At 43.1% G+C, this 17,585-nt stretch overlaps 1 protein-coding gene across 3 annotated transcripts in view; it reads right to left on the bottom strand.

Moving 5' to 3' along the window:
* Positions 1-7,012: 7,012 nt before the first annotated feature.
* LOC129187568 (ATP-binding cassette sub-family C member 4-like) overlaps positions 7,013-17,585 on the bottom strand; it is a 59,540-nt gene continuing 48,967 nt past the window's right edge. For 2 of the 3 annotated variants that reach the window (XM_054787035.1, XM_054787036.1), the window contains exons 28-31: positions 17,326-17,498; positions 16,392-16,497; positions 14,163-14,297; positions 7,013-9,773 (exon numbers count right to left, since the gene is read on the bottom strand). In XM_054787035.1, the coding sequence (XP_054643010.1) occupies positions 9,696-9,773; positions 14,163-14,297; positions 16,392-16,497; positions 17,326-17,498 (492 nt within the window). In that variant the 3' untranslated portion in view covers positions 7,013-9,695. Of the gene's footprint in view, positions 9,774-14,162; positions 14,298-16,391; positions 16,498-17,325; positions 17,499-17,585 lie in introns of those variants that run through there. The other variant, XR_008572435.1, reaches the window with a different exon arrangement.

Below are 17,585 nucleotides of genomic sequence, written 5' to 3'. Positions count from 1 at the left end.
CACCCAAAAATATTAACAAGAATGAATTTTACATGCAGAAAACAAGGCGATGATAATTAGAAATGGAACTTATTGTTGATGCAGACTTCCTGTAAGTCCTGGCAAGATTGAATCCAATTCAGTAGTGTTTCTCACGTCTTTATCAAACTCGCCACTTCCTTTGGCCCCATGCTGGGTTATTTAGCAGCCGTGTTCAGGCACTTGATTTCGCAGAAGCAAACGGAAGCAGTTTTCATGCAATATTTTGGCACAGTTTGACCAAAGCTGGGACGTAGGAAACTAAGGGTTGACTGTACGTAGTAATTAAAAATGAGCCACAATCAGACAAGTAACTGACGGGACTCCTGAGACATAAAATTTCCATTAGATCATTTTGACATTATCGTCCGGAATTTACACGTTGTTATTCTTCGACTGTGATGTGTGTCAGATTAGCAAGGCGGCCGCCCAGCTGCATTTTCCCCCTGCGTGCTTTTTTTCATTTCCGCACCGGTGGTTTTGCGAATAAAGACACAGCGTTTAAATAAATCGACCCAGTGACGAGACATTCTGCATCAGATGTGAGGCAGATAGTGTCAGCCTAATCTTTCAGCACCCACGTCAACTTAACTGTGGGCTTGCAGCCCGATGCATGATGGCGGCGGCTAAGGATTTAATTGGAATTTCCATGATTATGTACTGTTGAATGTAAAAGGAAAATGGAACACAATACACGCTGGGCCAACTTCCGATGTGTTTGGATTTTTAGACAAAGAGAGTTAATCGGTTTGCTGTTGCTGCCATAAAACCGTTCTTAAACGTCCAGGCAATGTTTTAAGGCAGGGGAAATATGATTCTCTCTTAATGTTTTTCCAAAAACAGGTCTTATATTCGGGTCAATACGCTAATTGTCGAGGGCTGTGAAAGGTGCACGCTGTTCTAATGCGTCCCACTTTATCAGGCATCCCGCAGCATTGTCCTCTGGGAGTTAACTTTTAGTCTGTTTACCGGCTTCAAATGCCAGGCATGCATCTGAAGCCACGTAGGCCAGATAATGCATCCACAGCTACAAAAGCGGGCAAATCACTGTGCATTAAGACCGGGCACACAATGGACAACAATGGCTTGCATAAACACTATTTAGAACTATTCACACGCCATTGAAGAGATGGGCGTCGACTCACTATTGCTGCAAAGCCGGCGCATTGTGACGAGGTGAAAAGAAGTCTAATGAACAGGAAGCCTTATTTGAGAGAGCTGACAGTAACCGTACAACAGGCGCATTGTGCGCTTGCCACCAACCCTGTGGGTCTCTACATTAGGAGAAATGATGAGAACGTAACCTGAAAAGACACAGTGGGCCCTTGGACCCACTGGCGCAAATGCAACCAGACAATAATGGAGGGGGGCACACAAACTGTCGCCACCTTTACCCAAAGCCGCACGTTTACATGCACAGAACATCAACCGCCGCTCTCATGGCCTCGGATAAAAGCCACACACACACACACACACACACACACACCGCACAACCACCCCTCCCGGCCTGATGGAACTTTGAAGTGCATTCCGGTTAGTTTGCCACGAAGGAGTCCAATTTGAGTGTCGCACAAGTTAAAATGTCATACATTTGAAATGATATGAAAAAGTCCACAGGGGTAGGTTTAGCAAGTTGGGAGTGGGAGCACATGCAACCCCCCCCCCCCCCCCCCCACACACACACACACACACACACATTACATCCCCCTGCCTCAAGCTTCATCAAGCTTCCACAAAGGGATGACATCATCAAGAAGCACAGGCCCTTTTTGTACAGCTTTAAGCAATAAGCTTTATTTACTAATGAGATAAGCTTCCCCCGACCATTGTCTCCAAGCTCCCGGCACTTTCTTTCTCAGCTTTTACCCCAAAATTTTGGTAAAACAGCACTTTTGGAAGGTGACGGAGCATGGCCTGGAATGTAAGGCTCATAACGCATGCAAAGAAGTGCTTTTTCTTGCCTGCTTGGTGCCTTCATGGGTTCGGCAGCAGGGAAAGTGAAAGTTAGTGCGTCGGTATTAGGAGTCATGAAATGACGACAAGATTAGGTGCAGCTGTACAATCTATTGAGGTCCAATACAGGTGTGTATCAAACCGTCTGCCTCTACATTGATATTGACATGAGCACATTTCTGACAGTAGAAGCACACTGGAACTTCAGATTCAGAATCCAACCAAAGATTGGATTCCCATCGTCCCGTCCCGTTTTTTTTTAGTTTTTTTAGTGATGCAAAATGGCAAACGCAAAAATGACGATGGCCGAAGAACAAGATGTGGCGCTTATTCCAATGTAGCAGTCGAGAATAAAGTGGTACGCTCTGTGAACCCTGGGTTTGCTCCTCAGTTCAGTGTGGCCAAGGTGACGACACGTGGGGTGTTCTGTTCAAAAGATGCTGTTCAAAACGTGAGGAGACTGGTCATCTCCAGATCATCTCCTTCTACAAGTTGGTCTCGGGTCATCTCAAGGGTGAGTACAGTCGTCATCCTCTGCCTCAAACATCGCTCCATCGCCGTTTTTAAACATGAATTCATTAATCAATGATGCTGTTTTGTGGTTGACTACAGCCTATTATTAGTAAAAAAAAATTTAAAAAGCATATTTAAGCAAACTGTACGTATTGTTTGCCCAAATTAAGCATTTTCCATCAGTAAGTGTACAGGATGCTGTGTATGGACACTGAAAATGCTTACAGTATAGGAAGTTAAGTTAGGATTTTTTGACATGAAGTTGTGTGACATCCCCATCAGCATCGTAGTCCACTAATAGCAACTTACCCCCCCACTTGGTCTCCCAAGTCCAATTCTGGTGAGGCGAAGACACTCGCATCTTCTTCCGCTGTGGAACACGCGTGTAAACAAGATGGCCACGGCGCTGCGTGAGAACGCACAGGCGACGGTGCGCAGGAATACGGCGGGAGACGAATACAACGCCGAGCGTTTGTTTTAGATGCCTTTGTGAACGCTTATTGTTGTGAGAAGCCAAACTGTTTACTTAGTTGTCCCCTAAGTGGAATTACATTCTTCATCTCTGGCGGCACACAAGACAAAAAAGGAAGCACTGTTTCATACACAACAGACACGAGTAAAGTTGCCAACGCTGTTTTCCACGTCCATTCAGCTTGTTTGCTGTATGTTTTATTCGGTCAGAGCTGCAAATCGCTGTCGTCTGTGCGCCGTGCCCCTCCAGCTGCCGGCACCCTCTCTGGTACCACTTTCAGGAGACTGACCCACAAGTATAAGTGTGCCAGGTTGGGATGCAGGAGCCCTCGTTGTGGCTGACACATGCTGGGTGTGTAAAAGTTCAAAGGTTATCCTTAAGAGTTGCTCCTTGCGTTGTGTGATCATAAAGTTACAAATTGACAAACTGGCTCGAACTAGAAGTTGCACTGGCAGCCGTAAAACATACAGCATCCACAGCTTCCACATTTAGAACTTATTTTTAAACAAGACATTCACGCAAACCAGTGCATTTGTTGTTTGTTTTGCTTTGCTCGACACACACACGCACACACACACACACGCACACACGCACACACACACACACACACACACACACACACGACATCAGGCCTTGGGAACTTGTCACATATCCACTTTGTAGTCACTTTTAGAAAGACAAGAGCATGATGGAAGTCTCTGGGGAGGTGGAGGGGGTGCTCCCTGTCTAATGACAACCCCCCCACCCCCCCTTCCCCATGTCAGCAGCTAGGAACAAAGCCGCCATAGTCAATTCTCCTAATTTCACTACAGCCTGTCGAAATCCTGCTTTCTCTCTCTTCAACAAGTACTTTCGGATCAGGAGTCGCCGCCACACACAAAAAAAAAAAAAGCGCAAAGCTGGAGGCTTCCTCCCAAACTTGCCTGCAATTTGTTTCCATTTGTCAAAGGCGATCCGTCACGAAAGAAAACGCTAGCAGGGCAGAAGCAAACCTTAGACAATTCTCACTTGTTATCAGCCCGCTAAAGGAAATCTGGAACTGAATCATAATAATAGAGCCATCCTTTTTTTTGTAGTGTATCGCCTCTATTTGTCATTTTATTCCACCGCATTGTGCTGACTCGTGTTGTTGTGTGTTTTATTGCTGAGTTCATTGTGTGCTTGTTTGCGCACTTATTCAGCTTTTAAATGGCACTATTATGAGGGGAAGGTATCCGCTTAATAATACCACTTATTGTCCAAAAACTTCCCGCTGAGTGCGGAAGGAATATTATGCTGACTCTGATGTAGATAGTGCCCCCATTGTGGCAGCTGTGGTAGCCCCCCCTCGCCCGCCCCTTATGTGTGTTTATCAATGCTGCGTCAGGTGCTCCAGCTGCCATGAGACGTCCCCGGCCGCCATCCTGACATCATGACACAAAGTAATCACCGATCACGCCGTTTAATCACTGAAACAAGCCCCCCCCCCCCTCCCCGTGTCAATATCCCACTGTCTCATTATCTGTTTGGATTGCACATCCACACTGTCAGATAAACAGAGTGGAAAATTAAGATTAAAAATATGGTAATTTCATTTTCAAGGCAAGCAGGCAGCTCCTTCTCACTGGCCCATTATGCTATTGATTAACCCCCCCCCCCCCCACCCCATCCTCAACCAAATTCAATTTCTCTTTTTCAATGTAAACTTTCATCTGTTTGCAGGCCAACAATTCAACTCCCGGGGGGCTGTTTGAGAGTAAGTAACCATTTAATATGACACCGGCTCAAGACTCACTGGCTGTAATGAATTGTTTAAATGTGTGTGTGTGTGTGTGTGTGCGTGTGTGCGTGTGTGTGTGTCCAGGTCTGGTTTAACAGCGGCGTTTATAAGAGCGGCTCAGCCGTTTCTGTCTGTACTAAGTGAAGCGCTCGGCCAATTGAGCCGCTAATGACAAGATCACATTAGAATTGGCAACATCGTCTTCATCGTATTGTACGACTGCCGTGCTCGGTTCAGCGAAGCGGGACGCCACTTTAGTACAGTCATCACATTGCTTTGTCACTTGAGGAAAGGAGGAATGTTTTAACGGTCATCTCTCTCGCTTCTTTGCTCCACTTTTGAGTGAAAAGGCGCTCAAATGGTCGCTTTTGACGTTCCGATCCCTGGGGGGGGGGGGACTTCCTTCCTCATGGACATGGTTCTGCCCCTGGTCCGCCCCTCGCTAGGTGAGCTCGCCCCAGGTATACGCCCACCACTTCACGGAGGACCGCTTTGTCGAAAAGGAAAGAGAAAAGGCTTCGCGACACGTCTTAAATTAAAGGCCAACTATCCGTCAGCCAGATACAGATATGTTTGATCATTTGGGTTTTTTTCCTCGCGTAGGCTAACCTAGCCTCAACATAAGTCAGTAACAATTTATAAATACACTCCTGATCAGACTTTTAAGACCGGTTGAAAAATTGCAAGAATTTGCATCGTGCACGGTCGAAGGTTCCATGTAGAGCTTCAAAATGCAAAAAGAAGAAATGGGAGTGAGACAAAAACGTTCTTGAGTAAGCAGTTAATTGCATACAAGCATTGCAGTGAAATCAGATGATTCAAAAGACCACAACCTTCCAAAGCCAAACTCTTGGCAAAAATGTGGATTCAATGTCATTTTCTGTCAGGTATTCACACTGTCATCATCTCTTGATGGCAAAGGCAAAAGAGCTTTCTCTCTTTGAACGCGGTCGGATTGTTGAGCTGCATGAGCCAGGCGTCTCGCAGCGCACCTTTGCTGCTGAAGTTGGATGCGGTAAGAAAGTCATTTGAAACGTCTTCAAAGATCTTTCGAGTTATGGAATTAAAAACTCAAGCGATAGACCCCAAAAAATGCCACCAGCCCTGAGATGGAGGATCCGATTGGCTCTCCATCAAGACACGGGATGATCTAATAATGTCTCATCTCCTTCAACGCCACAAAATGTTTGGAATTTGCACAAGAGCAGCAAACATGGGACATTGAAAGGTGGAGGAAAGTTTTATTCTCTGACGAGAAAAAATGGAACCTTGATGGTCCTGATGGCTTCCAGCGTTTGCTGGCAGATCCCACCTGAGATGTTTCCACACGGCCCAGTGGAGAGGGCGCCTTCATGATCTGGGGTGCGTTTTCCTTCATTGGAACGATGGAGCTCCAGGTTCAGTAAATGAATATGCAGATTAAACCACGGCCATCATGAGTGGGCAAACAAAGTGGTTCACAAATCCAACCCATTCAAATCAGACTGAAATAAACGATCGGTATGATGATGAAACTTCATCAAAATGTGACCATGCAAAATACACATTTTTGACCTGGAATTACTGTAAAATGAATGAACCAATTAATTCAATGTTCAATATTTAAAGGTGTATGTTTTTAAGTGTGCAGGAGTAGGGGGTACATGGCTTCAGGTCAAATGTCTGAAGGGGTACGCCACTGGAAAAAGTTGGGGAATGAAGCCATCTTCACCACCTGGGCACCATTCCCACCAGCCTCCTGCAAACACTGGCATCACTGGCATCAGGCACGCCCAAACCCATTTTGGAGGTGATTAATGAGAATGGCACAGTTACTCATTACTGAGTCTTTTTTTGAATATTTTTATTCCTTTTTTAGGGGAGTTTTGTGTTTTTCTGAGCATCAGCTCATGAACAGCCTATTTCACGTCCATGCTTCTTTGCAATAAATTGCTCACTCAAAAAATAAAAATTCTAACTCCCGTTTCTTCTTTTTGCATTTTCAAGCTCTACTTGGAACTTCCTTAAGATCTACCGGCGCAAAATGTTAAGTTCTTGCCATTTTTCACCTGGTCTTAAAGTTTTGATCAGGTGCGTAGTACGTACATAATAGCGCTTCTTGGAGTCCACAGCTCGTGAGCATTAAAGCTACAGACACGTAAAACGGCATGTTCCCAGTAGGGATTGCTAAAAGCGCTTTCAAACCGTCCACATTTTGGCATCAAGGCTACATTTTGGCAGTACGGAACCTGTGAAAAGTACAGAAAATAAAGACAGCAAGCAAACATGTCAAGAAATGCAACTTTTATTACAACATGCTATGTTTTTTGACACCTAAGCACAGATGAAAAATGAAACGGTTTGGCCGTAGCAAAGAGTACAAAAGTTCACCAAACAGTTACTACAAAGAAGGATGCAAGAAACACGTAGATTGAAGATGAAAAACATTCTTGTGGATGTTGCCGTAAAGTAGAATGTCTTTTGAAGTACAAAATGTCCTGACAGTGTTGCCTCATTTATCACGGGGGATAGGATCCCAAAATAGCCCGCCATGAGTGAAATCCGTGAGGTAGCCAACCCTCACCACACACTTTATACTCTTTTCTTGGACAGGCATGAACATTTTCTCACATTTCTCTCTTGTTTAAACACTCCCATGATCAATCTCTTGGACACAAGAAATTCTGAAGTGACTCACCGTATTCACTCCTCTGACCGTGCTTCCTCCTGGCGCCGTTAAAGCATCCTTATTAAAGCATATTGCTCCTGTTGTAGTATTTCACACCTCCTTGTAGTCCTCCGTGGACTGAAGATTCATTTACAGTATTCCATCATGGTGCCACTCGCAAACAGGAGAAACAGCCGTGCTGCACGAAGATTGATTGACAATGGTCTGTAGCCGATCAGAACGCAGAACACAAGAACCCTTAACCAATCAGGACTGCTGCGGCTCTTTAGCCGGATGACAACTTTACTCCAGCAGCACACGTCTTCAACTCTTACATGAGTATACAACTCCCTCTACTGGTAGGAGTAGTAAATACAATAACAGACACATGCAACAGAGCAGCGATAGATCGCCGTATACATCAGACGCAGAACACAATGCGTGCTCATACGCTGTTAAAAAAAGACGCCTCTATAGGACCATGTCCCTCAAGTGGTAAGCTTCAGTACAGCAAGTAACTTCCTGTTTCCACTGTCAGGGTGTTTTTATTGCTGTGCCATGTTGTGCTTCATTGTTAAACGAATCATTGGTTATTCAGGCACAAGCACTGATGTGGACCCAAATCACAATACATCAGTTCAGCGAGCATTCAAGGATTAACTGCTCATTTGGCTTTTTTGGTCGCTTTTTTGTTGTTGTTCCTTCTCCAAAGGAAAAGAATATACGGTCGTCCCTCGCAATATCGTGGTTTGATTATCACTCCCTCACTATAGCGCAGTTTTTCAGAAATGAGTTAATAAATGATCATTCTTTGACCATGGTCTGGTATTAGAACATATTGAGTGTTACGTAATATTCTGGTCGCTCGGCTGCAGTAATGAGACAAAACATTGAGACATGACCTTACACTACATTACCTTAACACTGCATGAAGTCAGCCACGGGATGTCCAACATGACAGTGTGAAAAAAGGTTCTCTCATTCTATGTGGAAGTGCTACGTTTTTGGCATTTCAGAAGAATTAAATTTGAGGCTAATTGATTAGCTCGCTAGCTTGTTAGCTCACTAGCTTGCTAGCTAGAGGCCATCTTGAGTTGTTCAATGTGGTCTAAACAATAAATAATAGGAGTGTAAAGGTGACTATAGGGGTGTTATTTCATGTCTACAGGGCTCTAACAATGTTAAAAAACGTATTTTAGAAAGTCAAACAGGTTTTCTATGCTGTAACTACGAAAATATCACGGAAATTCATTTATCGCGAACCAATCGAAATGTATCGAAGCAATTAACCGCTATAAACGAGGGACAGCTGTACACTAAAAGCAGTGTCACCATACATGCGGTGGAGTGTTTTTACACTTACAGGGGTTGACTTCTTTTTACACTTTAGTCATGTTTAAAAAAATAAGATGCATTAGGTGCGTCTGTGGTCCAAATCACCTTTTGCCTTTCATTTTTAAAGGTAGGTGTTTTTACTAGAGATGCTCAATATTGGCTTTTTACCGATGTGTCATGACTCACACGCCGATATCATCATCGGCAGAAAAACTGATACTGATATGAAGTGACGGATTATTAATTGGTCGGTCGATATTATGGGACATTCCTGGTTTGTACATCTTACTGTGAACATGAGTTCAGTTACTTTTACACTTCACTGTCACTAAAACATTGCCTGTACAGTCAATTATTATTTTGTTGCTGTGTTGGACTTTCTGGAGGTTCTGGTATCCATGGTGGAAGTATGCTTGTCCGTCAGTGAACGCATCCTCGACAGTAAAGTCAAGCTGTATGGCAACGTGACTTAAGTGGTGGGGTTGCAAGGCAGATGACATTTTAGCAACATTTGAGCTGAGGTAGATGATGGTGGCTTTATTCGAAGTGCAGGAAGACCTATTTATTGAAAAGAGTGCAAACACAACAAGGAGAAGCAGGCACAATAACTAGAGAGCTACTCTTAGCCTCTCGTTGTCTTGTGAAGCGATTTTGAAAATAATGCCAAGATAGCTAAACAGGATAATGAAAGTCACCATTCATTTAGTGCACGGGGATAAATACATTCAATATGCGCACCTTTTAGAGCACCGGCACAGGATTGAAGACCCCCAAGAGGACCAGAGAACACCTACCGGTACATTAGCACAGCAAGGTGCAATCAGTCAACAGTCATGCTATCAATAAAGGCACAGCCCCGGAGTCTGTTTCACACTTGAGCCCATCAAATGCAGCAGCCTAACAAACATTCCAATGTACAGTCAAATAAATAAATACTCCCACGAGGGCTTGGTCTGTAACGGCGAGCGCAGAGGAGGTCAAAGCTACTCTCCAAAGTGTCAGAGCGACGTCTCAAAGATGACACCTACATCCTTGAGGTGGCACGAGTCTCCAAATCGCTGTTTGTTCACGTGAACCTGCAAGCATATCAGGCAAAAAGCACTGTCACAGAATACAACAACACGCACCGCAATCTGACCTGCGATCTGTTAGCCGCCAGATTTATGGCAGCTGCAGTCGGCACCAGTTGAAGGGATTTGTCAGCCGCTCAAGCATGCAAAAGTGGCTTACTTAGCGGGGAAAATGTTTGGTTCTGGAGGAAATTGGATAATACGGCGAGTGTTTGTCCAGGGAGTGCGTTTGCTCACCGCATCTAGTCGGGAATGCTCGAATTCTTGATACAAATACTGTCGTCGTGAACTCAGTCGTCTATTCTTGTGTGAATTTAGGCCGATTATGAAAAAATCCAGTTGATCCTCCTAAACAGTTAACATTTTTTAAATGACAAAAAATATGAAGAAACATATGGTTCAAGAAGGTTTTTGGTTACAAGGTTACAAAATGAAATAAAACCATGTCTAAATGCATTTCTATTAACAAGTCATACAGGCTCTATCAAAAAAAGGTAGACTCTTCAAAAAGTAGCCACTAAAGTCACAATTTTATATTTTCGTGAAATGTCCTTATTTGCATATGCATTTACGGCCCGCAGCTCATTCAACAGCAAAAATGGAAAAAAAAGAGCAAAGCGCGTAGTTCATACTAGCGTAAATTCCGGTGTATAAGACGCACATTTTTTTCTTAAACTTTGAACCCTGTGGCTTATACAGAGGTAATTTATGGCTAAATTACATGACTTCTCCTTTACTGCAGAATTACTACTAATACTGTGCCACTCTCGAGTCAGTGGTAGCTCTTTCTTCGGCAGGAGCCAAGCATGAGCTATCGGGGCACTCACAACCAGCTCGTACACCCTTAGGTTGTCAGTGGAGGTCGGTATATGTACCCAGTAGACGAACATAACAGTCTGACTCACGGTGTCATCTTTCAAAGACACTTTACTAACAGCACTAACTTCATACTCAAAAGGTGTATATGCAAATATCAAAACCAATGGGACTTTAAAATGCAGAAAAAGCCAACATTTTAAAGGTTTCCAAAATGCATTGCGTTTGAGCAACCCATTAATTGGGCCCCTGCAATGACGTCACCTGTCTTTTGGTCCTCTGGTGGACAGAAGTAGCATTGCAGTCATTTTTTACAAGTATGCGTTGTATGCTCTCCAATGAAATGGTTCTCTCAACAGCATGCATTACGGGAACACTTGAAAATGTTGGGTTTTTTTCATATAAAACTCGTATTGATACATGTTTCTATATTTATGAGGTATAATGTTTGAGTGTTATTTGCTGTGTGATGAGTTTAATGTATGGAAGATGACTGTTTTATTGAGTAATGACCTCCTGCAGCTTATTGTGAGTTTATTCCTAGCTAATGATTGATTCCTGTCAAATAAAGATCTGCCTGGTCCTCACGGTGTCGTGCGCGCTACAATATGCCACTTTATGCTGTGGGCACGTGCGGCTTCTACACTGGAAATTACAGTAACACTAATACGGTTTTTCACTCATACGGTGGTGGGAAAAAGTGTTAGTCGCCTTCCTGATTTCTTATTTTTTTGTTTGTCACACTTAAATGTTTCAGATCATCAAACGAATTTAAATATTAGTAGTCAATGACAACACAACTGAACACAAAATGCAGTTTTTAAATGAAACTTTTTATGATTAAGGGAGAAAAAAAATCCAAAATTCCATGGTCCTGTGTGAAAAAGTGATTGACCCCCCCTGTTAAAACATAACTTCACTCACATTAATTGAGATCTATCAGTCTGGTAAAGGTTAGAAAACAATTTCTCAAGCTTTGGGACTCCAGCAACCCACAGTGAGAGCCATCACCCACAAATGGCGAAAACAAAACAAAAATGGCGCAGCAACAACTCATCCAAGAGGTTACAAAAGACCCCACAACAACATCCGAAATACTGCAAGCCTCACTTGCCTTTACTGACCAGTTATGGTGACTCCACCATAAGAAAGACACTGAGCCAAAATGGCCTGCATGGCAGAGTTCCAAGACAAAAACCACTGTTGAACAAAAAGAACATTAAGGCTTGTCTTAATTTTGCCAGAAAACTTCTTGATGATCCCCAAGACCTTTGGGAAAATACTTTGTGGTCTGACGAGACAAAAGTTGAACTTTTTTGGAAGGTGACTGTCCCATTAGATCTGGCGTAAAAGTAACAGCGCATTTCAGAAAAACAATATCACGCCGACAGTAAAATATGGTGGTGGTAGTGTGATGGTCTGGGGTTGGTTTGCTGTTTTCGGACCATGAATTGTGCTGTCTACCAAAAAATCCTGAAGGAGAACGTCCAGCCATCTGTTTGTGACCTCAAGCTGAAGTGAACTTGGGTTCTGCAGCAGGACAATGATCCAAAACACACCAGCAAGTCCACCTCTGAATGGCTGAAGAAAAACTAAATGAAGACTTTGGAGTGTCCTAGTCTAAGTCCTGACCTGAATCCTATTGAGATGCTGTGGCATGACCTTAAAAAGGTGCTTCATGCTGGAAAACCCTCCAATGTGGCTGAATGACAACAATTCTGCAAAGATGAGTGGGCCAAAATTCCTCCACAGCGCTGTAAGAGACTCATTGCAAGTTATCACAAACGCTTGATTGCAGTTGTTGCTGCTAAGGGGGGCCCAACCAGTTATTAGGTTTAGGGGACAATCACTTTTTAATTTTTTTTTCTCCCTTAATCATAAAAAGTTTCATTTAAAAACTGCATTTTGTGTTCAGTTGTGTTGTCATTGACTAATACTTAAATCTTTTTGATGATCTGAAACATGTAAGTGTGACAAACATGCAAGCAAATAATAAATCAGGAAGGGGGCAAACGCTTTCGCACCGCTGTATCACAAAGCTGAGGTGTATGTTTTTTCTTGAAACATGTATAACTTCTTAGCATGTGTTGCTTTACAAAATCTCCAAGTGGCCCTTTCATTTTTCACTATGTGGACCTCCTTGGAAAAAGTTTGGACACCCCTGGTATACAACGTGTGTTCCAAACATGCTTTGCGGAGTAGCTTGCGTTTGACCCATTTTTTTTTAGAACCGTGCTCCAAGAAAAACATCCAGATTTCAACGTAACACAGAGCTTAACTTTTTGTATGAAGAAGAGAATGCCATTGTCGCACTGGGGGAAATTTTTTGACAAAAAGCGGCCAACAGGAAGTCCACGACGTGTGATATCCAACGTGCCCTGAGAGCCTCTTTCAACACGGACAAAAGAGCAAGAGCTTGATATCAGATTATTGAATGTATATAAACTTGACTGACAACTATAGAAACTTGTCACACAACATTTCAGCATTTAATAAGTGGCGCTAGACTGTAATCTGATGAAAGGGGAAGCGTCTGACAATACGGAAAGGAAACGGGAAGGCTATAACAATATGTCCTTCCCAGTGCACCAGTGTGCAGGGGAACAGCACACCAAATAATAGCAGTGTGCTGACTCTTTCAAATCACTATTTTACTCATTTCACTCCTCTGGCTGAGGAGATGGACTTGTGCTGATAAACTTGTGCGCGGGACAGAGAGAAAATGAAATGATGCCCACTTTTTACTATTGGACAAAGGCCTGTTTGAAGTTGCAATGCCGTATCTGTGGTCCCAGACTGATGCACACAGAATGGAAGTGAACAATGACGAGCAGGGACTCTTATCACTTGTCAGTGTCCGAGGGGGAAATACATCACAAATGAATTTCACAGGGAAAAATATGGACATTCTCTATTACAGTAATCCCCATAGAGAGCTTATCCCGAATCGTGATGAAGTTAAACTCAATATTTAAAGAAAAAAGACAGCAGATTTTTTTCAGGCGTCATCTCTTCAAATGATCTCAAAATGAAGTGAGGGAGGAAAAGGGTATATGGAGGGTTCCTTGATCACATCAGAAGATGTAAATCTACAAAGGGCCAGTGTATCTTCAAATTAATGTTCTGGTGTTGCAAAAGCTGGCTGTAGTACTTCAAATTAAAATAGGAATCATCTTTTGCTTGACTGTATTATTAGAGCATCGGCGTTGGACAAAATATCGTATCGCTGCCTCTTACAGTACAATATTCACATAGAAGCGTCAAATATTGAAATTGAAACTTTTTTTTTACATGTCAATAATTCATAGCTCCTGAAGGTGCTTTGTATACGTACATCATGACAAAAGTCTCGCGCCTCAGAAGCCATTGGAATAATTTCGATTTACGGTAATTTAAAAATAACATCGCAGATCCTGTTCTGTATAGCCCAGCCAAATTTTTAACCCAATTTGGCCCACGAGTCAAAATAAATGCCCACCACAGACTGAGACAGTTATTTTTGCATTGATTGCAGCACAATGGCGGTATCATGACACTGTGCTTTTGTGGTTGAAACACTGCAAGGTAGTTACTCTGCACCTGTTTGGCCGCATGGAGCAGTGAAGCAGCCTCTGCTCGGCCTGTCTGTTGGACCATCTGATAGAAGAGCCCCTCCTTGTTCTGGAGCAGCATGTAAGGCTCATCATACTCTTGGATCTTGCCCGCATCCAGAACCTGCAATCATACAAACAATTGATAATGTATCCTCTGCTACCGCCGGTGTATTTTAATTTGGGAGAGAACTAACATCAGCAACAGAGGTAGTAGCTGGGAACTTATCATTGTATGCGAGTCATGCTGACAGCAAACACTCTGTTTCTACCGGACAATTAGCGTCTTGCCGGTTGAGTGGATTTATTTTGGGGCTTTAGCAGCTTGCTGTTTAAACCCAACAATCACAATGCTGTTGAAAATGACTTTCATTTCCATGGCCTGGCATGAAAATCACATACAGTGGTGTGAAAAAGTGTTTGCCCCCCTCCTGATTTGTCACACTTAAATGTTTCAGATCATCAAACAAATTTAAATATTAGTCAATGACAGCACAACTGAACACAAAATGAAGGTTTTAAATGAAACTTTGTATTATTTTATTGTGTTATTATTACACCTGAGTTCAAGTGGAAAAGGTTATAAAACCATTTCTAAAGCTTTGGGACTCCAGCGAACTACAGTGAGAGCCATTATCCACAAATGGTGAAAACATGGAACAGTGGTGAACCTTCCCAGGAGTGGCCCCAACTAAAATGACCAAAAGAGCGTAGCGACGACTCATCCAAGAGGTCACAAAAGACCCCACAACAACATCCAAAGAACTGAGGGCCTTACTTGTCTCAGGTAAGATTAGTGTTCATGACTCCACTATAAGAAAGACCCTGGGCAAAAATGGCCTATGGCAGAGTTCCAAGACGAAAAGCACTGCTGAACAAAAAGAACATTAAGGCTCATCTCAATTCAGACAGAAATCATCTTGATGATCCCCAAGAAATTTGGGAAAATACTCTGTGGTCTGACAAGACAAAAGTTGAACTTTTTGGAAGCTGTGTGTCCCATTACATCTGGCGTAAAATTAACGGCGAATTTCAGAAAAAGAACATCATACCAACAGTAAAATATGGTGTTGGTAGTGTGATGGTCTGGGACTGTTTCGCTGCTTCAGGACGTGGAAGACTTGCTTTGAAGTCTGAAGAAAAACAAAATGAAGACTTTGGAGTGGCCTAGTCAAAGTCCAGACCTGAATCCTGTTGAGATGCTGTGGCATGACCTTAAAAAGGGGCTTCATGCTCAAAAACCCTCCAATGTGGATGAATTACAACAATTCTGCAAAGACGAGTGGGCCAAAATTCCTCCACAGCGCTGTAAGAGACTCATTGCAAGTTATTGCAAATGCTTGATTGCAGTTGTTGCTACTAAGGGTGGCCCAACCAGTTGTCAGGTTTTGGGGGCACTTTTCCATATAGGTTTAGAATAGTTTTTCTCCCTGAGGAATAAAAAGTTTCATTTAAAAACTGCATTTTCTGTTCAGTTGTGTTGTCCTTGACGAATATTTAAATTTGTTTGGTGATCTAAAACACGTAAGTGTAACAAACATAAAAAAAAAAGAAATCAGGAAGGGGGAAAACACTTTTTCACACCACTGTATAACAAATAATGCCCATTCAAGCATTCAGTTTCCCGTTTACATTTTTCCCACCTTAAGCCCCTTGCTATTATAACCAGTGACAAAGTAAACTTCGTGTTCTGTAAGAAAGGGAGATAGCGCTCTCTCTCTCTCTCTCTCTCTCTCTCTCGCTCTCTCTCAGGTGGGACCTGATTTAACTCTCCCAGGGCTTCATGCCAATCTGGGTGCATTTAACACAAGCGCAAGTGTGAATCAGTCCCAGCTGCTCGATATTTGGCTTTTTCTGCGTGGCCCTCCCGGTGACAGGAGTAACGCCAGGTCACGCCCGGCACTTCATAGACTCTTGACAAATGCTGCCACAAACGGCGCTAATTGGCACCTCTGCAGGCAGTAGCGGGAAAGGGCCAAAGATCAAGTGGCACAAGAGAACAGATTCAATGAGGGGAAACGCTGTGAGTGAGAAAGGCAGTTCAGCTGTTGCAAGAAGAATTGTGGAGGTTTTTTGCTGCAGGCCCTCTCAGTTACGGTATTTCTTGTCAAAATTCAGTAAATTGCACATTCCAAATAAAGTATGAGAAGCTATTTGTGTTGCTTGTTTTGAAGCCTGTTAAAAGCACACAATGGAAAGGTACTGTCTCCGAACCTACCAGTATTCTGTCACAGTCAATGATCGTGTTGAGCCTGTGAGCGATGGTTAGCACGGTACACTCTTGAAACTTGTCCCGTATCGTCTGCTGGATCAGGCTGTCAGTTCTAAAGTAGCACAGAACACAACAGCTGAGAACAAAACACTCCTAAAGTGCTTCAGGCAGGGATTGTACGCGGCACACTACAATGGCTCATCAGGTATGTTAGGAGGTAGACGGCACACGAAAAATAATTTAACATACTTTAAAATGAAGTTAGGGTTAAGAGGGATATTGTATTATCGTATCCCACTGGAGGATACATTGGATTGGATGAACATCCACAGCTGCAGAACACATGTCGCAATTTTGTTTGGATATCATTCCATTTTTGTGTTAGTAAAAAGTGTAATCAAATGAATCACACTGACACATTGACGTTGTCATTGACACCAGATCGTGCTAGCAGACCCAAAGCAAATATTCAACAACGTTTCACCTGTATATTCAATTAGCTTGCAGTATCTTTTTACAAGGTTATAGCTGCAAATCACTGCAGTCTGTACGTCATGCCCCTGGAAGTGACGGCACCCTCCCTGGTAGCCCTTTCAGGAGACCGACCCTATTGTATTTTATCCTTTGGCATGTAGAATCTTGTGGTATTACTAAAGAAAAGTTTAACACAAATTGCTTCGGTTTTTGGACGTGTCAGATTTCGTCTGACCTTTTGCAACGGACTGATAATAAAACCCGAGGTACTACTGTATAACTAATTATAACACATCGCATTTAACACCCCAAGCTTACTCCAAATTTTATTCCAGTACTGTTTAGGGTGTCTTTACTGGGAGAAAGTTCTATATAATATTGATATGTTTAGCCAGTCTTGTTTCAATTTAGGTTGCATCCCCTCTATTTAATTGAGTGTCAGTAGTTGAAAGTAAACTCCTCTGACCTTGGGTCCACATTGGCCGTAGCCTCATCGATGACAAGGATGCGGTTTTTCCGCAGGATGGCCCTGGCTAGACACACCAGCTGCCTCTGGCCCATGCTGAAGTTGGAGCCTGACTCAGTCAGCATCGTATCCAACTTATTGGGCAGTTCCTCCACCACGGCCTTCAACTGCACCTGCGGAGAGGGTAGAGCAGAGCCCCAACCCTTCATTACTCCTGCATAAAGGCCTCCTGTGGAGATGTCTTTAAAGACCCATCCAAA

Source organism: Dunckerocampus dactyliophorus, chromosome 9 (assembly GCF_027744805.1).
Source record: "Dunckerocampus dactyliophorus isolate RoL2022-P2 chromosome 9, RoL_Ddac_1.1, whole genome shotgun sequence".
Taxonomy (NCBI): Eukaryota; Metazoa; Chordata; class Actinopteri; order Syngnathiformes; family Syngnathidae; genus Dunckerocampus; species Dunckerocampus dactyliophorus.
The sequence above is the reverse complement of the archived record's forward strand: the minus strand, read 5'-3'. Positions and strand labels throughout refer to the sequence as shown.